Consider the following 23386-nt stretch of genomic DNA (forward strand, 5'->3'; position numbering starts at 1 on the left):
CACCTTCGCTGCGAAATTTAGTCCACGCTGTACACTCGTTCGATTATATCCCTCGTTCCGTTGATAGATGACAAAACGGATCGTGTCTTTGCCTAACTTGCCTTCGATCATCGCATCGATTATCTTGTTAAACTATTTTTCGAACCCCGACGATTAAACCGTCTTTTCAAAGTCGAAAGACACACGGGTGAACGAACCTTTCGATTCTACATATATAGGCCAGGGTGTACGCATAAATGCAGATTTGATTGGCGGATATTACCATTTTGCGATCTGACCCTATGTAATTCCTCTTATCTCTAACACATCCAACCGATTCAAATGACTCGTTTCGTTCCTATTCATTCGTCGTTTACAAATTGCAAAAGAACGAAGCTTATTCACAACTACCGTCGAACGAGAACCAAATACCAACAAACGAAAACGCATCGTGTTCGTTCAGCTCTTTACCCCAGAACTTCGTCTGTTTGGTTGATCGCCGACGAAAGTTTTCCTCTTTAATTTTATTTTTAAGCCCACTCGCAACAACGAGATTGGAGTTGTACAATCGATAGGCAGTTATAAGATCGTGCGTTCTGATTTTTGATTCGCAATCGCGTATTTTTGACACATTATCTTAACATCAACAGAAACAAAGGGAAAGAACGAGAAAGGTTTTGTAAAATATTCGCGCCAAAATACGAATAAACGTACACCCAACATATCTATTCAGCGCGCGAATCACGCGTCATATAAGCAAGGGAAGCATTTCGTGGGTCAATACAATTCCGGCGAAGGTAGGCGAATATAGCCGAACGAATCGCCAGTAACGTTGTCTCGAGTACAGTCGCCTTTTAAAATTATTGACCATTGACTTGGCCGAACGCGAGTCGTGTAGTAATACTGATACATATACATGTATATGTATATATACACATATATTAGTCATCGAAAGAACGAGGTCATTCTACGAAATTTGCACAATGATCGTTAACTCAATGTCCGTCGAAATGTCGTGTTTGTCGCGTGATCAATTTTCTCATTTAACATAACCTTTTTAACGATTGTATCTTTCCCGCTGCTCGCGGATATACAGTCAGCTGATTTAGTATTGACGGAATATAAGCCGTTCTTTTTCCATAGAATAACAGGTAAATTTGATTAGATTTGCGAGAGATCTTCCTTCGGGCGTTCGTTTATTTGGAAATCTTTCAGTCGGATGAAATTTGTTCGATTTTCCACGGATGAAACGATTCCGACGAGCTGTTGGCGGTCGATGACATACACAGTACAGTCTGACCGAATTAATATTGACGCATTCTAACGCACGTTTGTTTCAGTTCTTAAATTGAAAACATTTCAAAGCCTAAATAGCGATCATTACGTGGTTTTGCTGTGTCGCATTTCAAATATTTCCTCAGAGAGAAGAAGTTTTTAAACAGCGATGCTTCGACGAATTTGGAATCGCGAAAGACAAAACAAGGACAAACGAATCTCGACAGACTGTACAGCTGAAGTTGTATTGACTACAGCGTTTTCTTCGAGCGACTGCATTTCGGCCAAAACGAGGTATACAACGGATATCGAGAGTGAAAATATAAAGTGTCGTCGATGATCTGCAACACTGAATGAATGATCTCAATTGGAAGAAGATAATCAAGGTAAATTTATCGAATGAAGTCGAGTTCGTTGAACGTTCCAATTGCATTCCGTCGACGCCAACATTTCGATCCATTTCTAGCACGATACCATGTCGAAGACAAGAAAGAAACAATGCTTTTTAAAATACGTTCGTAGCAGAACTTCGGTCACGAAGTACGAATGATACGATGTGGAAGTTTTCGAAATTTGAAGATCGCGCGACAAACGAAAAGGATATCGCAGGAACCTAATTAAAATTTCGGAAAACTTTCTGATCGAGCACTGCCATTGTCACGTGATCCATCCTATTCTTACGTCACTTTTCGCGTAAAATTTAAAATTTTTTGCGACACTCTTGTCGCTTGTTCTGGATGAAACGATTCGGTAACTTGAAACAAAATGGGAAAAACGAGAGGAGTGCATGAAACAACGCCGGAATTAAGAAATCGAATGGTAGGAATGTATGAAGCAGGTTTAGGCCTGCGAGAAATTGCAGCCGCCGTAAATTGTTCGGTACGTAGTTTTCAAAGACCGCATCATATTACTTTCGATGAAACATACGATATTATGTACATTGTGTTTTATCGTTTTAGCAACGTACAGTAAAGAGATGGTTAAACAGATTCGACAAAGAAGGCACGGTGGAAACTCGAGAACGATGTGGACGTAAGAGAGCAACAACAGCGGAACAAGACGAAGCAATTGTTCGACTAGCCACACAGACACCGATAACGGCAGCAAAAGCTGTACTTCCTGCTTTAGGACTTACTTGTTCTGTCGATACTATACGCGAAAGGTTACATAAAGCTGGAATTCATAATTGGAGTCCTTCGCGAAAATACATGCAAAGAATCCCACTCGGGTTAGTTTTTTCGATGTTATCTGCTACTTTTTAAACGTTAATACCCTATTCTGTTTACGCCATTCGATTCTGCCTTTCCATTCGCAGCGATACGGATGGTGTTGCTATACAACAACCTGTATGGAGACCTACTGGAACGCAATTAGGGAAAAAAAAGTCTTCCAGAGATCCTAATAAGAATGAAAAGAATGCTAGTATAGCTAAAAAGAGAAATCCACTAAGGAAAATTAGAGCCAAAGATGTTTATGTCGGAGATGGAGCACCAACGGAAAGCGTAAAGTCTTCTAACGAACAACAGGCATTTATATATCAACAACAAAGTGCTTCGCAGACGCAAGCCAATGAAATACAAGCACCGCCTCAACCTTTACACCCTCAGACAGATTTTGGCAATACTCTGAGTTTAACTCAAGAAACGCAACCTATTTATCAGCATCCTGGTCTGAATATCTCTCAGAATTGGCCTCTAGATTTAGTACAAGGAAGTCATCATTATCCACAGGTTTGTATACTCTGCTTGTTCTTATATAAACATTCGTTCGATATATCATTTCTTTTCCCAAACATTAGGGTCAACAAAATTCAATATCTCACGAACAAGTAGTTTCCTCTCAACAGCTCCAAGAGTTGCACGCACAACAGGAACGGCAACACCATATCCAACAAGTACAACAAACGATCACGGATCAGACTCATAATCTTGATCAACAACAAGGGCAACTTCAAGCAGAAGTTCAGCAGCAACAACAGCAGCATCGTGATCACTTACATTCTCAGTTAACTAGTCCACAAACCAGTACGAATTTAGTTTCTGATAATTCTAATACTCGTGGTTCTCAAGATAATAATCAGTCTTCTAGCATAGAATCTAATCAGGATAAAGTTTCATCGGAAGAAGGTAGCACGAGAAATCAACTACAAAAAAGGAAAAAAAAAGGCGGGAAAGCAAAAGGGACATTGGAAACCAGCGTTGAAATTCGAAATCGTATGATCGGCATGTCCGAAGCTGGTTTATCCACGTTATCTATCGCGCTTGCAATCGACAGATCGGTAAGAAGGAACATGTTCGTCTTGATGGATTCACATAATTACAATGATCTCGAGGGTAGCCCCGTATACGCAATGCTCGTTATTAAATAGGAACGTACCGTTAAAAGATGGTTAGAACGTTGGCATAAAGAAGGCAACGTACAAACTAAAGAAAGAAAGGGTCGTCGACGAATCACTACTAAAGAACAAGACGAAGCCATTGTTGCTATGGCTACTCAGCAACCGCTGACTGCAGCTAAACATGTTGCGCCTGCTCTGGGTTTAAAATGTAGCGTTGATACAATCAGGGAAAGGCTGCATAAAGCCGGTATACACAGTTGGAAGCTTGGAAAGAAACAGGGGTTAGTATGTTAATTAAGAAACCAAAAAGAGGAAAGTAAAAAAAAGGAAGAAAAGAGAAACAAAGGAAAGATTATCCTTTAGTACACACGTCATATACATACATATATATACATATTTATCCGTATCAAGCAATGGTCAACTATTTTAGAGAAGGAAATGCTGTACATACTGTACACCTTTGGCAACCAAGTGGAAATCGACCGAATAAGCCAAAACTACCGGGCGAGAAGAAGAAAAAGTCAAGCAATAATAAAAAACGCGATCAAGCATCAAACAACACGCAGAAACGATTATCTACTAGAAAAAGAAAACCCGAAGCGGTTCCAGTGAAGATGGTTTCACCACCTGCAAACATAATGTCGGAACAAACTACTACTTTATCATTCCATAATCCTGGAACAAGTAAGATCAACATACCTTAACATAATATCATAATGTATTACTTTTGTACGTGTGATCAAAACTAATTGATAATTTTGGAAAACCACTTTTTAGTGGCAAACTATGTTTCAGGTTCTAATATAATACAACCTATTCATAATATTTCCGCACCTCCTTCTACAATTGTTCAATCTCAATCGCATCCGCCAGCAGGTCCTCCGCCAGCATCTCAATCGATACAACCAATCAGTTCTATGATGCAACAAAGGCCTGACTGTCGATTAGCACCAGCAATTGTGACACCCGTATCGGGTCAAGGAAATACCGGAGTTGCCTATCCATCGTGTATGGTTGGAAGTAACAGTCACACAGGACACATGGAACAACCAGATCCTTTAAATTATGAACCGTACATTTGGAGTTTCTAATCATCGATTACACGAATAACATTAAATCATAAACTTCCAAATCACTTTTACAACGTATTGTTCCAAATTTTTTAACTTTTTATCACATCTTATAACGTTCGATTCAAAAACTCAAATTATTACATTAGCTTTACATTTATACTATTTATGATAGTAACGTGAAGCTAATTTGTTAATCGTAAGTCGCATTCGTGGAAATATTTCAGTATTTTTACGATTGCTAAAATTTGGAATAAAAGCCTCAAATAGATATTATCGAGTAACTAACGGTCTGTAAAAATTGAAATAGTATGTAAAATTTTAATCGATTATAATTAATCTTTTAATCATCCTCATAAATATATGAGTTAATTCATTAGAGGTAATTAATTTAATTGTTAATAGATACCGAACAGAATATGACATTTTTGGAAAAAAGATTATTTTCTTTGTATTGTTTTTAAGATTGGATGTATCATTTATATGATTATAAATGCAATATCGTAAAATGATGGAAAAGCTTTTTGTACCGAATCGAAATTGTGAAACGAAGACCTTTAAATGTTCACTTTTAACGCATAACGATGTAATCGACATCCATCCTTTACATGGATAATAAGTTTTGATGAAATTCATATATGAAAAAACAATGTTATTGTAAGTATAAACTTTTATAAAATATTTTCCTTAAATTTAAAGTTATTACTTATTATTAAAAATTTAGTATTAGAAATTATTACTTATCAATCATTATTATTACCAGTATCAATTCCATCGATTTAAAGAATTTTCATGTTGAATGAAACTAATTGAATCAATTTAAGTCAACGTGAAAAAAACACGTCAGTATTGTGTAAATATATTGCGCATATGATCGTAATTAAACAGATATATTGATAAAAATAAAAGAAAAGTTATACAATGTTTATTTTGCTATACAATGTATTTTATCTTTGAATCGTCATTCACAATGTGGTAATGAAATACGTGAAATAAATGACTGTAAAAGTAGAAAATTTGTATCACTATTATTATTATTATTATTAATGCTATTATTATTATTGGTATTGTTACTTTCGTCTTTACGGAAGTTTCAGGGATGAAAACAAATAGTCTACGATGTTTTAAACTGTATACTTTTTTTATCCTTACATGCATATTTCTTATGACTATTCAACGTGTCGCTGTAAGAATTTGTCGTGCAAAATGATGTTCTACATTACTTAATAATACGATTCATCACGTAAGTTCCCATATGTGTGAAACATTTTTTAGTACATCATCAGGATTGTTTTTATAAAACATAAAGAATCCTTGAATTTGCGCTGGGCTAACTTGTTTATTTTGCGATATTACAGTTTCTGTGAACTGTTTAGCAAGTTTATTTGCTCTGTCGTCAATATTCCTATAAAATCTCAAAAACATCTGTTCCACTTGTTTTGCGCTACACCAGCCTGAAACCAGAGAGCACCATTGATTCAGTACCATAAAAATTCGATCCATTTTTTATCGTTTAAAAATATAGTACCTATATACTCTTTTACATCTACTCTACCAGGCCTAACTAACGCAGGATCCAATCTTTCTAAGTAATTGGTTGTCATAAATAGAATTCTTGCTTCCGTAGAAGCAACGCCGTCCAAACAATTTAATAAACCACTAAATGTAACTCTATTCAAACCATCATACGCAGCTTTCACTGTAACAAAATAAGCGGAAGTTGATAATGCTTTAATGTAAAAAATTATGTACAATCTTATGAATTTGCTTCAGATTTGCCACCTACTTTCTTTGCTTTCTTCTCGGCTAGCAAATGCGGCATCAATATCTTCCAAAAGAATAATAGTTTGTTGCGGGGCTACCGCTAGTAAGTGATTTAATCTATCATCCGTTAAACCTCGCTCTGATAAGTTTAAAACGCAAATGCCCAGTTCTAATTCACCAGCTAACGCAGTAATAAACGACGATTTTCCGCAACCCGGAGGGCCATATAATAAGTACCCTCGCCGATACGGAATTCCTACACCAACGGTAAACGTGTTTTGTACTTTGTGCGACGTTTCCCCGTACTATTATTTACATACCACGATCACTATACCATGCAGGATTTGTCATAAATTCACGACAATCGCTTATTATCCTTTCTGCTACCCCAATATCTAAAACGACCGAATCTAGTGGTCTTCGTTTCCTGGGATGTCCAAATTGTCTCCATTCACTTCCCATTGCGGTATACATTATCGTTTTGCCTTCATACTCCCTTAATGCCATCTGTCTGGCTACAAATAAATATTTGTTATTCAATAATATTTTAGCAATCCTGGCATAATGAGCTAGCCTCTTACCCTCTTCTAAAATATTAAAATAGATATTTTTATCTCTTCCTAAGGCTGTAAGTTGTACCGTTTCCCATGGTATACCCATTTGTATATCCAACGATTGTTGTTCTCTAGTTCGATCTACCCTTATCCAATTCCCTTCATATCTATTTATTTGAACATTGAACAAATAATTTACATTTAATCTAAATATATAATACAATTATGAAAACATTTAACTATTGTAATTTTAGCCATTATTACAATGTATCATACTTGTCATTGCAAAATGAAATATTGCAGTGATAAGTACAGTTATTTCTAACCTAATAAAATGTGTTCCAATACTTGGTATGAAATCATATCTAGTTTTTATGTGACCTGTTTCTTTTTGCTCGAAACTTGTTTCAACAGACAGATGTTGTGTTTCTTTTGCACCTTTGTGTGTAATCCATTGTAAAAGCCATTGGTAGCTTTTATCACGGCATGGAACTTCTAAAGTGATCATATAATGTCGCCTATGTTTGAAAAAAATTCAACATCATATATTATTGAATGACAGATAACATACAATTTGGATGTAAATAATACCTAAATAGTATCATTCCTGCTTGCATTCCTTTTCGTAACATCGCTGCTCCGGCACCTAACCCAAATAGACCAAAACCAGCTCCGAAATATGGATTATCGGATAAAGTTTGCACGTAATCTATTATCGTCATAATGCAATTATTTGTTTCTTTCTTAAACGCAGTAAAAGTATTAAATTGTTTTTATTACACTGCTTCATATGTACCAATCCTTCTTATGATATCAGCGTCAGTAACGTTTAACTGTTTTTCATAACATACAATATTACTTTTCATTTACATTACATTTAAAACCATCTAACTATAAAACAAGTTCTTCTTGACCTATTCTCGTACAATTTGAATACTATACAAAATCATAAGAGAGAAAAAAAAATATTTTTTGGTTTAGGTTGCACAAAAGAATCTAGGAAATTTATAGATTTGTTTCAGAAGCACATCGATAGTCCTAGATTAAAAGTTTGCAAGTAATATATTTTTGAAAATGATTCATTCGTTTAAAAGGAATATATTACTGATATCTGATAGTATATTTTAATAAATCGCCACATCTAGTTTGTGAAATCTGTAAATGAATGCTATGGGTATAATAATCATTTATACTAATACTACGTACTACCACGTATAAACTTAAAGGTAGCTTACGTAGCCGAACTTTTTCACTAGTACGATATTTACCGCACGTGCTCTGCATGGATTGGCTATTATCGTTATCCAATTCTTCCATAATATGAGTTTCATGGTAAATTTAAAGGTATGCAAATTTCATTAAATGAATCCTTTTCTTCCATACTACGACATCATAAAAATCTATTAATTATATTATTCTTATTTTTAATAATTTTTATTATTTACATTTTTTTTCGTTTTATTCGATAGTCTAACGTCGATATGAATAGGAAGTTGTATCACTTTGATCTATCAATTATTTGAATATAATGATAGAAACATATCTTCGTAACAATGAATATTGATGTATAATAGATACGTTTAGTAGTTCGGCTATTTCATTGTATGGCAAATCAAAAGTATAACTTTTATTCTTCTCAAATTCTAAACATAATAGTATTGTCGCGGAAACATATTTTTCAACCTTATCGAACCTCTTACATTTTTACTACTACTTTTCCTACTATTAATAATCTTAATATTATTTGCAGATGCGGTTAATTATATTTTTTTATTTTTTACTACTGTGTGTGATATACATTAAAGCAGACAGAAGGGTAAATAAATATGTAACCACTCTAATAGATGCAAAATGGAAAGAAACACCCTTAGCTCTTGAAGCTGCTGAATATCTAAATGATGAAAATCCAAGTTACTTTTGGAAATTCATAGATGCTTTTGCCAATTATGATTTAAGAAATGGTAATTTTCATCTATCTTAACCTTCATTAAATTAGCGGCAATATAATTTCATGTTGTTTTCTTTTTTGTAGTTACAGAAAAAGAAAACTACGATGCTGTTATTGCTTTTGCTGAAAAATATTTATCTCAATCAGAGGTAGCATTAATGAAATTGGGTCTGTCCTTACGAATTTATTCGGCACGAGTGGAAATGTTCACACAAATGGCAGAAAATAAAAATATTTCCATCTTTGATTGTTATAATGTAGTAGATGTCGGTGGAGTGTTTACTTGTTCTTTAGAAAAATTAGAGGAACTAGCTAGTCAAGTAGGTGACATGTAAACATTTGATACATGTATCTATTTTAATTGATTTCATTTATGCATTTTATCACTTATTACATAGGATACTTGGTTACGTCCAGATACATATAGTGTAGATCATCGTTATCATACGTCTCAGCAATCAGAAAAGATTATTATATTGTATGGCCAGATTGGAACACCAAAATTCTCAGATTTTCATAACAAATTAAAAAGTCTTACAGAAAATAGAGGAATTAGTTATATTTTGCGACATTATTTAAAGGTATTGTAATTATACCTGGTGTAACAGTAATAACAAACTTTTAATGTCTTTTATTATGGTCTTTGCAGGATAGAATAGACAAAAACGTACGTTTATCGGGATATGGGGTAGAACTGCAAATGAAGTCTACAGAGTATAAAGCAACAGATGATTCGGATATCAAAGATAATGCAGGAAAAGACTCAGAGACCACTAATGATAGCACAGAAGAAATAGATGGAATTAATTTTGTAACATTAAAGTAAGGTGGTTATATCTTAATATGCATATAAATTTGATTTTCACGTTAGTATTAATTCTGAAGTATATATACGTTTACAATTTTTCATTTATTCCGTTTTATCTACTTTTTCGTTCATTTTCTATTACTATAATTTGGCTTGATCATTTTAGAAACTTGTACCCTGATAAGCAATTAGAGCTGGATAAGTTACAAACTCATTTACTTGAAACTAGTCATGAAATTGGTGCTCTAAAAGTGTGGCAGTTTCAAGAATTAAGTCATCAAGCAGCTGAAAGGATAATGAATTCTCCCACAAACGAAGCCATTAATGTTTTGACGGATATTTCGCAAAATTTTCCAATGCAAGTAAATATCTTTTTACAATACATATTATTGATCCTGTTGCGAGCATTTTACGCTTTTATTTTATGTTGTTTAGTATTTCCTGTTAATGATGATATCCTAATTTATTTGAAGGCAAAATCTCTAATTAGAACAAAAGTGAATAATGAAATGAAGAAAGAAATGAAACTCAATCAAGCAATGTTTTCTACAAGTTTAAATATACAACCCACAGATACTGCACTTTTTATTAATGGTTTATTTTTTGATCTAGAAGCAGTAGATGTGCTTAGTCTTTTAGAATCATTAAGAAGCGAATTAAGAGTAATGGAATCTCTTCGTAAAATCGGTACGACACATGTTGTATTGTTAGGAATAACTCGTTAAGTGCAAAATGAACTATAACATTATTGAACATCTCATTTATAGGATTTAATAACAAGGAGATGAGTACATTGCTGACTTTGGATTTGTCCATTAACATGGATAAACAAGAATTCGCAATGGATATAAGAGATTCGGCAATAATTTGGGTAAACGATATCGAACAGGATTCAGCTTACGGAAGATGGTCGTCGTCGTTAACAGAATTATTAAGACCAACTTTTCCTGGCATGCTTAGAAATATTAGAAGAAATTTGTACAATTTGGTTTGTAAACGTTGATGATCTAGAATAATTACAATGTAATGTTAGACAGTTGTAAAGATACAAATCTATCTAAAAATTGTATATTTCAATAGGTATTAATTATCGACCCTTTAAGCGGAGAATCCACCCCTTTGATAACTTTAGCACAATCTTTATATCTACATTCCGCACCATTAAGAGTAGGTTTTGTTTTCGTAACGAATCACGATACTTCTATAACTGGATTGACTGATGCTAGTGTTGCCGTTAATAATGCATATCATTACTTTGCGGAAACTAAAGGATCGGAACATGCTTTGCAATTTCTGATAAATGTAAGGCCTTACAGTATTCGATCATTTGTTGTGTAGTTTCATTAATCATATATATGAAATGAACGATATTTGTAATTCATGATGTATAATTTTAGTTAGGAAATTATATTGGTTCAGAAGGTCCAGACGTAGAAGATGTAAAGAAAGCAATAAAAGTGCAAGATTCGTCTGCTAACGTAAATTATATCCTCGGTGAAGAATCTGAATATGACGTAGGACGTCACTTAGCTAATGATTTCGTAAAACGATCTGGTTTTAAAAAATTTCCGCAAGCTTTGCTAAATGGTGTACCTTTGTCGGCCGAACAATTGAATGCCAACTCATTCGAAGAAGCTGTTCTATCTACGATCATGTCACAAACGCCTGCATTACAAAAAGCAGTGTATCGAGGAGAAATAACCGAAGGAGATGATGTAGTCGATTATATTATGAATCAGCCAAATGTTATGCCTCGGTATGAGATTTTATTTAAAAATTCACGAATATGATCCTTGCGATTTCAGTTCGTTTATTATCTTTATTCACTTGTTATAGCTTGAATGAGCGAATATTGAAACCGGAGAAACACACATGGTTAAACTTAATCGGCACTATACCTAACGATAAAGATTATAGTAAATGGAGTCCTCAAGATTTATCAACATGGTTGATGGATAGAATGCGTTATTTATACGTAACACGACGCACAAGTGTACATCATTTATATACCTTTTGGATTGTAGCAAATTTAAATGATGCAGAAGGGAGACAATTATTACGCGAGGCGCTTGAATACATAGTAAGTGATTTCTCGCGCTTGTTTATGCACAGAGTTGTACAATAAAGTAACTAAGTAAATTATTTCCATTAATATTTAAATATAATTGTGCGGTGATTATGATTCAGGATTCGAATGCAGATGTCAGAATTAGTGTAATCGTTAATCCGTTCGACGGTACTAATGATGATAATACAATTGATATTAATCAAATAGTTCTAGCTACGTTACATAGCCTGCCGGCAGATAAGGCTATACGTTTTATTCGTAACATAATTAAAGAAGATGTTGCTAACGGCAAAATTGACATAGAGGTAATTATTTTTCTTTTTTACGAAAAAATTTGGCCATGCTAATAAATATTTAACAAATTATCGTAAAATTAGGAAGAGGCTGTAAAAGAACAGTTGAAAAACCAAGCTGATGAATTGTTTGTACATCGCCAGTACGTGAAAACAGTACTAAACCTGCAACAAGGAGTTAGAGCGATCGTGTGTAATGGAAGATTAATTGGTCCTTTAGATGAGGGCGAAGAATTTACAAGCGAAGATTTTTCGCTTTTGGAAAGATTCAGTCAAAGTACTTATGATGATAAATTGTTCAAAATATTAATAAAGGGACAATTGTTGGAAAATGATGAGTATGGTACGGAAGTTAATCTATGATAATATATACATATGATGTACAGCTGTGGTATCTATGTTATTTGAATGATATAATGTTGTAATGATCTTTTGTGCAGAAAAAAACGAAGTCACCGATGATATGATAATGAAAATTACATCCTTATTAGCATCGCACCCTCAAACGCGGAGCCGATTTCACGTTCCATTTCACGGTGATGAATATAGGTGAGTGTGGAAATGGTAAAAAGATAATTTTTATGAGCGAGTTTAAACAATTAAACGATTCCTAACATTCTGATTGTTAATATATCTAGCGCCATAAAGGTTCCAGCAACAAATTCGGACGAAGTGGCATTTACCTTGATTGCTATCGTTGATCCAGTATCTCGCGGCGCACAAAAATTGGGTCCGATTTTAAAAACGCTTCGACAATCTTTAAACTGTAACGTTAAAGTGTTTTTAAACTGTTTGGACAAAAATAGCGATATGCCGTTGAAAAGGTATATTATATACTGTTCTTTTAATTTCATACGAAATTATGTTACTACATTGAGCTGTTCCTTTTATATTTATGCATTTTATTTATATTACTTCAGCTTTTATCGTTTCGTGTTCGAACCTCAGTTACAATTCTCCCCCGACGGACGTGTTAATGGGGCTATGGCAAAATTTACAAAATTACCAACTTCATCTCTTTTGACACAGTATATTCATGCACCAGAAAATTGGTTAGTGGAAGTAGTTAGGAGCGTGTACGATTTAGACAATATTAAATTGGACAATGTAGCAATTGGAGTGCACAGGTAAGTGTATCGTGTTGGAAGAAACTATAGATCACAATTAAAATGTGTTTGTTGTATACCCACAATTCTTTGTTACAGCGAATTTGAATTAGAGCATTTACTTCTTGAAGGTCATTGTTTCGAAGCAGTAATCGGAAATCCACCTCGTGGATTACAAATCACATTGGGAACGGAAAAGCAACCACTTATGGTGGACACTATAGTAATGGCGAACTTAGGATATTTTCAGCTTAAAGCAAACCCAGGGGAATGGATATTGCGTTTGCGGCAAGGACGGTCGGCAGAAATCTATGATTTTACTACTATTGGTGGTCAAGATGTTTTACAAAACGGCAATGACGTAAAGGTTGTTATAAGTTCCCTCAGAAGTCACGTGTTGAAAGTCAAAGTATCGAAAAAGCCGGACAAGGTGGGAATGGATCTTTTATCGGAAGACGATAAAAGTTCTGGCTTATGGAACTCTATTTCTAGGTAAATAAAACTTGCACTGTTCGCTTTTGTATAGGTGTATGTCGACTACGCCTTTTTAGAATAGTTTTAAATTCGCGTTGGCACTAAGTATATATAAAGATATGAAATATTTTTAGCACGTCGTGTTAGGCGATCCTCTAACTTTAATTTCTGTTTATTTTCTCTCTCTTTTTAGCTTTTCCAAATTTTGGTAAGCTTTCAATAACTATTTAAACATTATCGCGTACAACGTATATTGCTCGTAATGTGTAAGGATACATAATTATTTTACCAATTGTTTCGCATCTTAAACGTGCGTTATACATTTGAATACAACACTTGTACGGTTATTCAATCACGTTACATACCTTCCTGAAATTCAACAAAAAAAAGAAACAGTTGAATTTCTTTCATTTCCTAATTTTATCGCTCTCTTCGAAATTAGGACATTTACGACAGCAGACGATAATGACGATGAGGATGAAAAATTAAATATCTTCTCTTTAGCCTCTGGACACTTGTATGAAAGATTTCTGAAAATTATGATGTTAAGCGTTATAAAGCATACCAAAAGTCCCGTCAAATTCTGGTTTCTGAAGAATTATCTATCACCAACGTTAAAAGTAAGCGATTACGTTTATGAAGTGGAATTAATAAATAAATTAAATGACATATTTCAACAAATCTTCCTTCATTTTAGGATTTTTTACCACATATGGCAAAGGAATATGGTTTTGAATATGAATTGGTACAATACAAATGGCCTCGCTGGCTCCATCAACAAACTGAAAAGCAAAGAACCATATGGGGTTACAAAATACTATTTCTGGATGTGCTGTTTCCTTTAAACGTTAAAAAGATAATATTCGTTGATGCTGATCAGGTATAATAATTACGTACAAGCAATTACTGTAAATCATTAATATTTTTGTTATCTTTGCTTTTACTACTGTTACTTCTGTACGATCGTAATAACATTGTATTATGTTAGGTTGTAAGGGCAGATTTAAAAGAATTGGCGACCATGGACCTCGGCGGCGCGCCATATGCATACACTCCATTTTGTGACAGCAGGAAAGAAATGGACGGATTTCGATTTTGGAAACAAGGTTATTGGCGAAATCATTTACAGGGGCGTGCTTATCACATCAGTGCTTTGTACGTGGTAGATTTGAAGCGATTCCGACGTATTGCAGCCGGAGACAGATTAAGGGGACAGTATCAAGCATTGAGTCAAGATCCTAATAGTTTGTCTAATTTGGACCAAGTCCGTACGATACTAACAGTAATACCGGAATGATTCGATTAAATAATATATAACGATTACAAATGAGCGCGTCGTTTTAGGATCTCCCCAATAACATGATTCATCAAGTGGGTATTAAATCACTGCCGCAGGAGTGGTTATGGTGTGAGACTTGGTGCGACGATGCATCCAAGAAATATGCCAAAACTATAGACTTGGTAAATAAAGTTTATATCATAGATTCGTTACATTTAGTTGATAATACATTTCTAACGTAAACTTAAACATATTGTTCGATCTTTGCATCACATAGTGTAATAATCCAATGACTAAGGAAGCTAAATTACAAGCTGCCGTACGTATATTACCGGAATGGATAGGTTATGATGAAGAAGTAAAAGCCTTACAGATGAAGCTGGAGAATGAGAATAGACAAACGGAGAAGGAGGAAAATGGTATTGATTAAACGCATCGATTAAACAACGATAGCCAATACTTTACCAATGCTTCTTGCAACATTATACATATCAATAGTATTATATATATCAATCTTGTTATCAATTCTTCTTGTCCTCTTTTATTTTAGAAACATTCGAAGATGTGGAAGATTTTACCAAGCACGAAGAATTATAAGCAGAAATGGCATGAATTGTACGGAAATCGATCAAGAAAAGGGAAGAGTTTTGCGAATAACTTTCCAGAACTAGTTAAATTTCGTTTTCAATATATGCAGGCACATTGTTGCAGTGACGCGTGATTTTTTTTAATGCCGAGGAAGTAAGAAGAATACGATACATTTACACGCGAATATCGAACGCTGCAGGGTGAAATAGATTACTGCAATTGATTCTATGAAATTCAGCGAAACATTCAGCCATTTGAAAATGGATCGTTGTTATCGTAATATCGTAGTAGTTAACTGTAGCCGGACAACTATGACCGTGCCGTTAACACGATTGTGATTTTGTATTGTCTACTTTATAGTTGTAAAAAATAAACTTGTAACGTTTGTAAGCAATCTTTTATAAATACACGTTCCTTCGTCGAATGAGAATGCTTTCTCTTGCACATAGAATAAGAAAACGTTCGACCTTATACGAAATTTTTCGCAATATTTGTCCATGTATATCAAAATTGTCACTCTGAGAAAAAAAGATCAATCGATTAATTTATAAAGTAAAAACATTTCCGAAAGAATACATCTTATTTGGCTAGTAATGACATCTTTCGTCGATAGAAAAACATACAACTGCGATAGATCGAGCGCGGTGAGCGGTCGAGACAAGTTTTCCGACATGTATAGCGGTTAATGTCTTCTTGTTTACATTATTCGTATTATTTGGTGAAATCGAAAGGAAGAAAGACTTGTATTTCTTAAGAGAAAGAACCTGCCTTTTGTCACAAGAATGGATAAAGCTATTCGAAGCAATCATATATCGTACGTAATTTCATTTTGTCTTTTAATGTTTATAAGAATTTGAGGCTTATAAGTATGTACATTTCTGTAACTATAAATTGTTTACAATGAAAATATACATAAGAGGCGATCAATCGATGAAACGATAACTTAACCAGTAACGTATCGGGTTAATTTACGTTCATTAACGACACGATTGTTTTTATATAAATTTTTAACGCAGAGGTTCAATTCATCTTTTTCATTTTCCTTATTTTTAATAATATGTTTTAATAATATGTTCGCATTCCAAAAGTCTGTTCTTAGTTTTCCGTAGTTCCTTCTTCGAACTTCATTCGATAAAATCCTGGTATAATGGTTTTTGAAACGAATCTTTCGCACTTCTTCTAATGACGATTTACTTTTATTTTCGAGTTCATCTTGCTTACGACAAAAGTTGAAAGGTGAATGAAAAAGAGGAGAGAAAGAAAAGATCCTGTAAGCACACATGTACACACAGGTACATTATCGTTTTTTGAAGTTATATCATCGAACACACGTTTACCTCGAAGAGATTTTCTCTGCAAAAAGTAAGTAATTACAATGTGATTAAATACAACAAGAAATACAGCACAACATTTGCGCGCTACAAACTGGAATCGGATTAATCGCTGAAAAAAAGACTGTACACTTGTCAAGAATACGGCTGACTCTGTTGAAGCTCAAGTTTTGTTTATTCAAATTTAAGTAAAAGTGGTTTTGTATTTAAAAAATAATTGGCTAAATATGAGTTTCAAAAAATTGGATTTTTTCTATACACTTGACTCGTAAAACGATCGTTAGTTCTCAAACATCAGAAGGAAAGTCGCAATTTAAATGAATTGCGAATACGAATTTCTCGACCCGCGGCTACAGACTATTTTATCATGAACTTTTTACGCGCGTTTCCCAATAGATTCGTTTCTATAATCGAAATCGAGCACGAGAAATCAAATGGAGCGAAATCTTCTAGGCAAGGAAAAAGGAAGAGAGAATAAAGACAGAAAGACGGAATACGATCGATCGATCGAACAAAGTTCCAATCGCGATAGTTTTCGAGTCCATCCGTCTCACCGAACAATCGATAGATCGGATCGATGAATGATAGAAATTTCGGAGAACCAGGATAGTTTGTTAAAATGATAATTGTAACCAACGCTACGTCAGGAAATAACAGAAACAGGAAAGCGCGATACATCGAGGCACGAGGCTATCGTGCGCAAAGCGCAACAAAGATAGAATGAACGGCGAATAGATAGGAAGTTTGAAAGGCAGAAACAGATAGAGGAAGCGAGAAGTGGGGGAACCGATGAGCCAAGAAGGGGTGAAAGAGGAGGAAGGAAATCGGTAGAGAGCGATCTTGAAGCAGAAAGTGGGGGAGGGAATGGAGAAGGATAGCGTGGAAAAGAGCAAGAGGAAAAGAGAGGAAGAGCCGAGGAGAAACTGATCGAGAGTTAAGCTATCTGGTAAAACAAACGGACGAGGCTGGACAGTGGGTTTTCTACTAAAAGACGGGATGAAGTGGCAAACGGTTTGCGTTGTTCATACAACTAGTGACGCGCGCACGGGCTATTCACGTATCTCTGATCGGCCGAGGACTTAATACAATTGTCGACTTTCGGTTGTATGTTCGCGTCGCGTCCGTTTTTCGTTGCCCCGGGTCGGCTCACCTGGCCTCGCTACGCCACGAGTCGCATCGCTTCGTATCGCTCCCATCGGTTCGGTTTGACCACCGCGCCGCGCCGCGCCGCGTCGCGACGTCGCGTCTTCGTTTTCTCTCCCTTTTGCTTTTCTTTAACATATTTTTGATCGATCTACCGAACGGTGAATTGATTTGGTTATTCATTGCACGTCACGATCAGCGCTGTTGTCTACCGCACGCTCGCACGCACACGCATACACACACATACACGCAGTCCTCCGCAGCACGAGGATCATGGACGAGGAAAGGATCAAGCTGTGAGTTCGAACATCCCTTTCGAATTCGATCGGATCGATTCGGATCGGGTCGGATCGAATCGCCTCTCCCACCTCTTTCCACCTAGTAAATTCACCGCGTCGCATCACGTCGTCGCGCAGCGTACCGCACGCTATCATTACACGTTCGTTCTTACAAAGATCGTCACGGTATCCTGGCGAATGATTTTTACCAAAAATACATCTTTCATTAAAGAAATGGGACAACGATATTATTAATTATTTAGTTTCTCGACCACTCTGTTACATAGGAGAAACATTCGACCTCTCTGCTTACGCCAAATTCTTCTATCAAAATTCTACGACTTCCGAGCACTTATTCCGTTTACTTTCGAGCAATTATTTGTTTTTTTTTTTAAATCACTTTTTCTCTTACATCATTTCTACATGCTCAACTCACCATAACTTCGATACCGATAAAATCAAACTCGAAGGCGCGTCCGTGTCTTGACAGCCATGCCGTATGTCATACTATAAAGCAGCAAGTGAATTTCGTTCATCTATCTATCGCAAAGAAGAAGAAAAAATATTTGGGTACTTCACACGGTATTTGAACGTGACAGAGATGCGACTGTACGTTTGCTATTTATGCGCAGTCGGTCATGATCACCTGACGTTTAGCTACATTTGCAGTAAATCTCGTTGTAAGTTGTAAATCTCGGAATGGTAATACTTTGAGATAACTCGAAAAGCGAATTGGCGAGCAAATAGACGCATGTCGCTACAAAAAATTCTATTCGTCTTTACCACTTTGTATTTTTAGTATTATTAGACAAGAATACAAGAAATACCGGAAGTCAATCCAATCAAATATAATTGGAAGAAGCAATCAGTGTGATTAAAGTATATGTCGCGTATAACACGGTCCTGAATACCGTGTATGTATTATTCGTCCGAATGATTTTGCACACGGCATTACTGTTAGCCGGAATCGTAGAATTTTTGTCGCGAGAAGTCATTCTTACGGATAACGATTTAACGAATGCGCATTTGCACATGTTATCCTCGATGATATCTTGTTAGATAGCGAGCTACGTGAGAAACGATAACGATCGTTAAGAGGATCACGCGCGATCTCACGTAAGCGGGAGTTTCCACCTCATCGCCGACTTTTCTCCCTGAATTGCTTGCGCCGCGCTCTCCTACTTTCGATCTTATCTCGCGCGAGTTTTCCCCTTTGAATTTTAGGCGGCAATCTTTAACCACTCTAATTACAAAAAAAAAAAAAAAAAACAAGAAACAATAAGAAATATCGTGATCGATAAACAATAGATAACAATAGTAAACAACGATATTTCTCTATCGGTCTATGTGTCTATAATATCTATACGTGGAAATAATGCTGGATTTTTCAGCAAACGATCGAAACAAGAGAGACGTGCAAATGCGTATCTATCTATTTCTGCTTTGATCTATCTACATAGGAGTTATTCGCGACAATGAAATTTTTTTCTCACGATAACGCGTTCAGGGACGCTCGACACAGATCGGGCCAAAGCGGGATTAAGCGATCGAGCTCCACCGCCTTAAGCCCCCTTCACACGCGTCTGGAATGTTCTGTATCTCTCTTGTTCTCCTTCTTCTTTTTTTTTCTTCTATCTTCCTCGATTTTCTAACGAAAACCGAGAACCTCGTACTTTCGACTTGATCCGTTTGCGTGATAAATCTCCGATTTAGATTATAAAATGGCAATAGTGTAATAGAAATCAAGCAATGATTAAGTATGATAATAAATTCGGTTGTAATCGTTAACGTTCGTTTGCAGTTATCTTCCGCGTGAACGAAAACAAGGAGAGAGGAAAACATTACGGGCCAGAGGATCGTAAGAATAGTTTAGTTTCGATTATCTAATTGGTAATAGTAGTGTGCAAATAGTAGTGACGAAAGCAGATGGACGATAACGGTATAGAATATCATGAAAACGAAGAGAAACCAGAATGTATTACGAGTCCCGCGTTCCATAACTTGACAGAAACCATTTCCACGGAATTGATCGCGTACGTGATCGCCACGTTCATCGACTCTGTTTTACTGCACGTGGCTGCAACAATATACGAGCACGATAGAAGACAGAAATCAATTGGTTCTTTTGTTTACTGGTTAGATTCGAAGACAAGGCTGTATACGGATATGGGACGAGCATTCCACCGAATAACAATGAGATGGATGAGAACGAGGAGACCTCGTCGAGGAAGGTGATCTTTTGCGTGCACGGCAAGCTTTCTGGTTGTTGTACGGTTGTGAAGGGCGGTGCTACATCGGTCGATGAAATTAGCGAAACAGCGGCGACTGCAGTTAATGTCACCGCTACCGGCATCAACGGATCCGATTTCCAACAAACTCCTTCCAGTAAGATTCTTCCAAATTTAGATCCTATCGACTTCCAGGTCAGGCGAATGGTTATAGAGGCTATCTTCTTATTTATAATACTAAATGGATTTATCGATTATCTACAGCTCCTTAGCTTTATCAATTTCTAGATCGCCCTACTTTTACAAGTTACCCTCTTTATTTTACCTTACGTCCTAGTTCTTCAGATTTCACCACATAAACGTTATTGCTCGTATATGTGAATCAAGCGACGTTTAATGTAACAAAATTGACTTTTTTTCCACCTGAACCAGCAGTCTCAAAAAGAAAATTTATAAAGCCGGTAGCTAATTCAAGCGGAACATTAGCGTAATTTTAGTATATTCACATGTTTGTCTTGGTGTATCAGAGCGACTGTATTGTCTCGACATTTATCTTTCGACCAAAATTCTGTCAGATCAATGTCTGATAAAAAGTTTATCTTTATCATTTTTCTGTTAAATGTTTTTCTAGCTGTACCAGAAGACCATTGTCACAGAGAAAGGGACGAAGAGATCGATAAAAAGGCGAGAAAGAAATTACTGCTTGCTAGTACGCTGTGCGTAATTTTTATGATAGCAGAAATCGTAGGTAATCATCATGTAGATGTAAGAGCGAAATACTTGTACGATAAATGTTCAAGAAAATTAGATAAAAAATGAAGCTAATGGTTATTTTTAAATGGAACGATCGCTCGGCCTTTCAGGTGGAGTATTATCGAATAGTTTGGCGATCGCAACAGATGCTGCGCACCTGTTAACCGATTTTGCATCGTTTATGATCTCCTTATTCTCGATATGGGTAGCTAGTAGACCAGCCACGAAAAAAATGCCTTTTGGATGGTATCGAGCGGAAGTAGGTGTAAAAGATTTGCTATTTCAAAATTGATTATTATTCCATTGTCTTCTCTCGTTCTTTCGTTTCTTGCTAGCAGACGCATATACACGCACGTATGCACGCACGCGTGCACGTACGTACACCATCAATAATATGTTCATCGTTATTCGCAGGTGATAGGAGCCTTGACGTCGGTTTTACTAATATGGGTAGTTACTGGAATTCTTTTTTATCTGGCAGTCGAGAGAATAATTCACAAAAGTTTCCAACTAGATACCACCGTCATGTTGATTACCTCTGGCGTTGGCGTTGTGGTAAATCTAGTGTTAGTGATATATTATACTCAATTGAAATTGTCGAACTGATAGATCAAATCAATCGCAGTCACGATGTAATACATTTTGAGTAACATCGATACAATTTTTATATCGCAGAATGGGTTTATCGCTGCATGAGCACGGCCATAGTCATGGACATGGTTCAGACAAACCGAATCGAAATATAGACAGCGGGAGACTCGATGAGGAAAATCCGTTACACAAGAGGAAAAATATCAACGTTCGCGCTGCTTTTATTCACGTTTTAGGAGACTTCATACAAAGCATAGGGGTTTTCGTTGCAGCATTGGTTATTTATTTCAAGGTATAGCTATATATGCATATGTACGCAATAGTTTTTCCCAATATTTTCTCATGAACGCGAAATTAATACACACTGGTAACAATTACAGCCAAGCTGGAGCATAGTCGATCCAATTTGCACTTTCCTCTTTTCACTGTTGGTGATATTAACCACGGTTGCAATAATCAAAGACGTGATGAACGTTTTAATGGAAGGAATTCCAAAAGGATTTGAATATTCTCAAGTGGAGAGTACATTTATGCAAATCGAAGGTGTGATGAAGGTGCATAATCTTCGTATCTGGGCGCTTTCACTGGATAAAACCGCGTTATCCGCGCATCTTGCAATAAGTAAGCGCATTCGAGCTCTTGTTTCATTAGCAGTTTCAGTTTTTGTTTCAGTCTAAACGAATTGTTTTCTTTTTCATTTTTTCCTATGAAGAACCAGGTGCGAGTCCTCACAATATACTGCGTACTGCTACTAGAAATATTCACGATAAGTACAAATTTTTCGAAATGACGCTTCAAATAGAGGAATTCGATGAACGAATGGAAAATTGTAAACAATGCAAGGCGTTATCGCAATAGTTGTAAATTTTTTGAGTTACGTATACTTTTGAGCTACCCTTCAGTCTTTATACACATGAAGTTGGATCATAGGAGATTCGCACGATTTGTAAATAGCTCAATTTATGAAAAACGGAAGCAACCTGTTGTTTCAAGTATACATCTTACTGCGATTAAAAAATCTATAGGGAAGATATTTAAACCTCGCAAAGGATGTCAATTACTTATAAATATTGCAATCGATACAACGATTTTTTCACCTATTAGTGGAACAATTATTTACTGTCTCTCTCTCTCTCTCTCCCTCTCTCTCTCTCCCTCCCTCTCTCTTTCTCTCTCTATTTTCTTAATATAGAAATTATGTTTATTTATTTTAAATGTGACTTTTAACGACGTAATCAACTTATGTAATCATATAATCATGAAAGAGAACGTATTTACATTTAAACTAACTCCGAAATTGGTAAACAAAGAATAATCGTGTAAACATATGGAAATAAAACTAAAATGAGAGAGAAAAAAGAATAGATCAAAAGAAGAAATTTGTGTTTAATTTATTTATATCCTGACATTGAATCGTTTTCAGATTGAAACATTTTGAACTAAACCGCCAAACATATCGATACATATTTTGTTTTTATTATCGAAGTTGATTACGCTATGCTTACAACTTCAGGATGT

General features: G+C 35.7%; 4 protein-coding genes across 17 annotated transcripts; 3 read left to right on the top strand and 1 right to left on the bottom strand.

Moving 5' to 3' along the window:
• The first annotated feature begins 180 nt into the window (after nucleotides 1-180).
• On the top strand, nucleotides 181-5988 carry LOC126866260 (probable basic-leucine zipper transcription factor Q). Of its 4 annotated transcripts, XM_050619614.1 has the most exons (9): nucleotides 181-1130; nucleotides 1320-1640; nucleotides 1721-2133; nucleotides 2214-2482; nucleotides 2570-2984; nucleotides 3053-3532; nucleotides 3623-3873; nucleotides 4023-4276; nucleotides 4370-5988. In XM_050619614.1, exons 3-9 carry the CDS (start codon nucleotides 2020-2022, stop codon nucleotides 4681-4683), a joined length of 2097 nt encoding a protein of 698 aa, XP_050475571.1. In that variant the 5' UTR covers nucleotides 181-1130; nucleotides 1320-1640; nucleotides 1721-2019; the 3' UTR covers nucleotides 4684-5988. The 4 variants fall into 4 exon arrangements, with proteins under 4 accessions (XP_050475571.1, XP_050475570.1, XP_050475573.1 ...); XM_050619613.1 differs by having other exon boundaries at nucleotides 181-1640; XM_050619616.1 differs by having other exon boundaries at nucleotides 181-1640; nucleotides 3101-3532.
• Nucleotides 5778-7952, bottom strand: LOC126866269 (mitochondrial chaperone BCS1). Its single transcript, XM_050619641.1, has 7 exons — nucleotides 7572-7952; nucleotides 7307-7498; nucleotides 7008-7147; nucleotides 6747-6941; nucleotides 6449-6682; nucleotides 6191-6361; nucleotides 5778-6116 (listed from the first exon to the last, which is right to left on the bottom strand). Exons 1-7 carry the CDS (start codon nucleotides 7700-7702, stop codon nucleotides 5902-5904), a joined length of 1278 nt encoding a protein of 425 aa, XP_050475598.1. The 5' UTR covers nucleotides 7703-7952; the 3' UTR covers nucleotides 5778-5901.
• A 205-nt stretch (nucleotides 7953-8157) lies between these two features.
• LOC126866249 (UDP-glucose:glycoprotein glucosyltransferase) lies at nucleotides 8158-15934 on the top strand. 4 transcript variants are annotated; one of them, XM_050619568.1, is made up of 24 exons: nucleotides 8158-8324; nucleotides 8731-8941; nucleotides 9013-9248; nucleotides 9327-9509; nucleotides 9578-9750; nucleotides 9903-10098; nucleotides 10210-10423; nucleotides 10504-10724; nucleotides 10817-11038; nucleotides 11134-11492; nucleotides 11573-11816; nucleotides 11924-12109; nucleotides 12182-12440; nucleotides 12538-12646; nucleotides 12736-12921; nucleotides 13018-13224; nucleotides 13303-13695; nucleotides 13871-13885; nucleotides 14120-14297; nucleotides 14375-14557; nucleotides 14666-14941; nucleotides 15022-15138; nucleotides 15234-15375; nucleotides 15507-15934. In XM_050619568.1, exons 1-24 carry the CDS (start codon nucleotides 8301-8303, stop codon nucleotides 15551-15553), a joined length of 4581 nt encoding a protein of 1526 aa, XP_050475525.1. In that variant the 5' UTR covers nucleotides 8158-8300; the 3' UTR covers nucleotides 15554-15934. The 4 variants fall into 4 exon arrangements, with proteins under 4 accessions (XP_050475525.1, XP_050475526.1, XP_050475527.1 ...); XM_050619570.1 differs by lacking the exon at nucleotides 8158-8324 and adding an exon at nucleotides 8374-8598; XM_050619569.1 differs by lacking the exon at nucleotides 13871-13885.
• A 192-nt stretch (nucleotides 15935-16126) lies between these two features.
• LOC126866266 (zinc transporter 2-like) lies at nucleotides 16127-23247 on the top strand. 8 transcript variants are annotated; one of them, XM_050619637.1, is made up of 9 exons: nucleotides 17828-18314; nucleotides 20098-20163; nucleotides 20437-20681; nucleotides 21156-21272; nucleotides 21388-21536; nucleotides 21692-21843; nucleotides 21953-22160; nucleotides 22249-22489; nucleotides 22581-23247. In XM_050619637.1, exons 3-9 carry the CDS (start codon nucleotides 20495-20497, stop codon nucleotides 22724-22726), a joined length of 1200 nt encoding a protein of 399 aa, XP_050475594.1. In that variant the 5' UTR covers nucleotides 17828-18314; nucleotides 20098-20163; nucleotides 20437-20494; the 3' UTR covers nucleotides 22727-23247. The 8 variants fall into 8 exon arrangements, with proteins under 8 accessions (XP_050475592.1, XP_050475595.1, XP_050475594.1 ...); XM_050619633.1 differs by having other exon boundaries at nucleotides 20098-20154; XM_050619634.1 differs by lacking the exon at nucleotides 17828-18314 and adding an exon at nucleotides 20003-20028 and having other exon boundaries at nucleotides 20098-20154.
• The last annotated feature ends 139 nt before the right edge of the window (nucleotides 23248-23386 follow it).

The sequence above is a fragment of the Bombus huntii genome, chromosome 6 (genome assembly GCF_024542735.1).
Source record: "Bombus huntii isolate Logan2020A chromosome 6, iyBomHunt1.1, whole genome shotgun sequence".
Lineage (NCBI taxonomy): Eukaryota > Metazoa > Arthropoda > Insecta > Hymenoptera > Apidae > Bombus > Bombus huntii.

Excerpts from the sequence above, each read along its gene's own strand:
- LOC126866260 (XM_050619615.1), top strand. The coding sequence starts at position 2,020 with ATGGGAAAAACGAGAGGAGTGCATGAAACAACGCCGGAATTAAGAAAT. Across the intron at positions 2,483-2,569 it reads ATGCAAAGAATCCCACTCGG|CGATACGGATGGTGTTGCTA; the intron begins GTTAGTTTTTTC and ends TTCCATTCGCAG. Across the intron at positions 2,985-3,052 it reads GAAGTCATCATTATCCACAG|GGTCAACAAAATTCAATATC; the intron begins GTTTGTATACTC and ends CCCAAACATTAG.
- LOC126866269 (XM_050619641.1), bottom strand. The coding sequence starts at position 7,702 with ATGACGATAATAGATTACGTGCAAACTTTATCCGATAATCCATATTTC. Across the intron at positions 6,683-6,746 it reads TGCATGGTATAGTGATCGTG|GAATTCCGTATCGGCGAGGG; the intron begins GTATGTAAATAA and ends CCGTTGGTGTAG. Across the intron at positions 6,362-6,448 it reads CCGAGAAGAAAGCAAAGAAA|TGAAAGCTGCGTATGATGGT; the intron begins GTAGGTGGCAAA and ends ATTTTGTTACAG.
- LOC126866249 (XM_050619568.1), top strand. The coding sequence starts at position 8,301 with ATGAGTTTCATGGTAAATTTAAAG. Across the intron at positions 11,817-11,923 it reads GCGAGGCGCTTGAATACATA|GATTCGAATGCAGATGTCAG; the intron begins GTAAGTGATTTC and ends ATTATGATTCAG. Across the intron at positions 14,558-14,665 it reads TATTCGTTGATGCTGATCAG|GTTGTAAGGGCAGATTTAAA; the intron begins GTATAATAATTA and ends GTATTATGTTAG.
- LOC126866266 (XM_050619632.1), top strand. The coding sequence starts at position 20,223 with ATGGACGATAACGGTATAGAATATCATGAAAACGAAGAGAAACCAGAA. Across the intron at positions 20,682-21,155 it reads TTTCCAACAAACTCCTTCCA|CTGTACCAGAAGACCATTGT; the intron begins GTAAGATTCTTC and ends ATGTTTTTCTAG. Across the intron at positions 22,490-22,580 it reads ATCCGCGCATCTTGCAATAA|AACCAGGTGCGAGTCCTCAC; the intron begins GTAAGCGCATTC and ends TTTCCTATGAAG.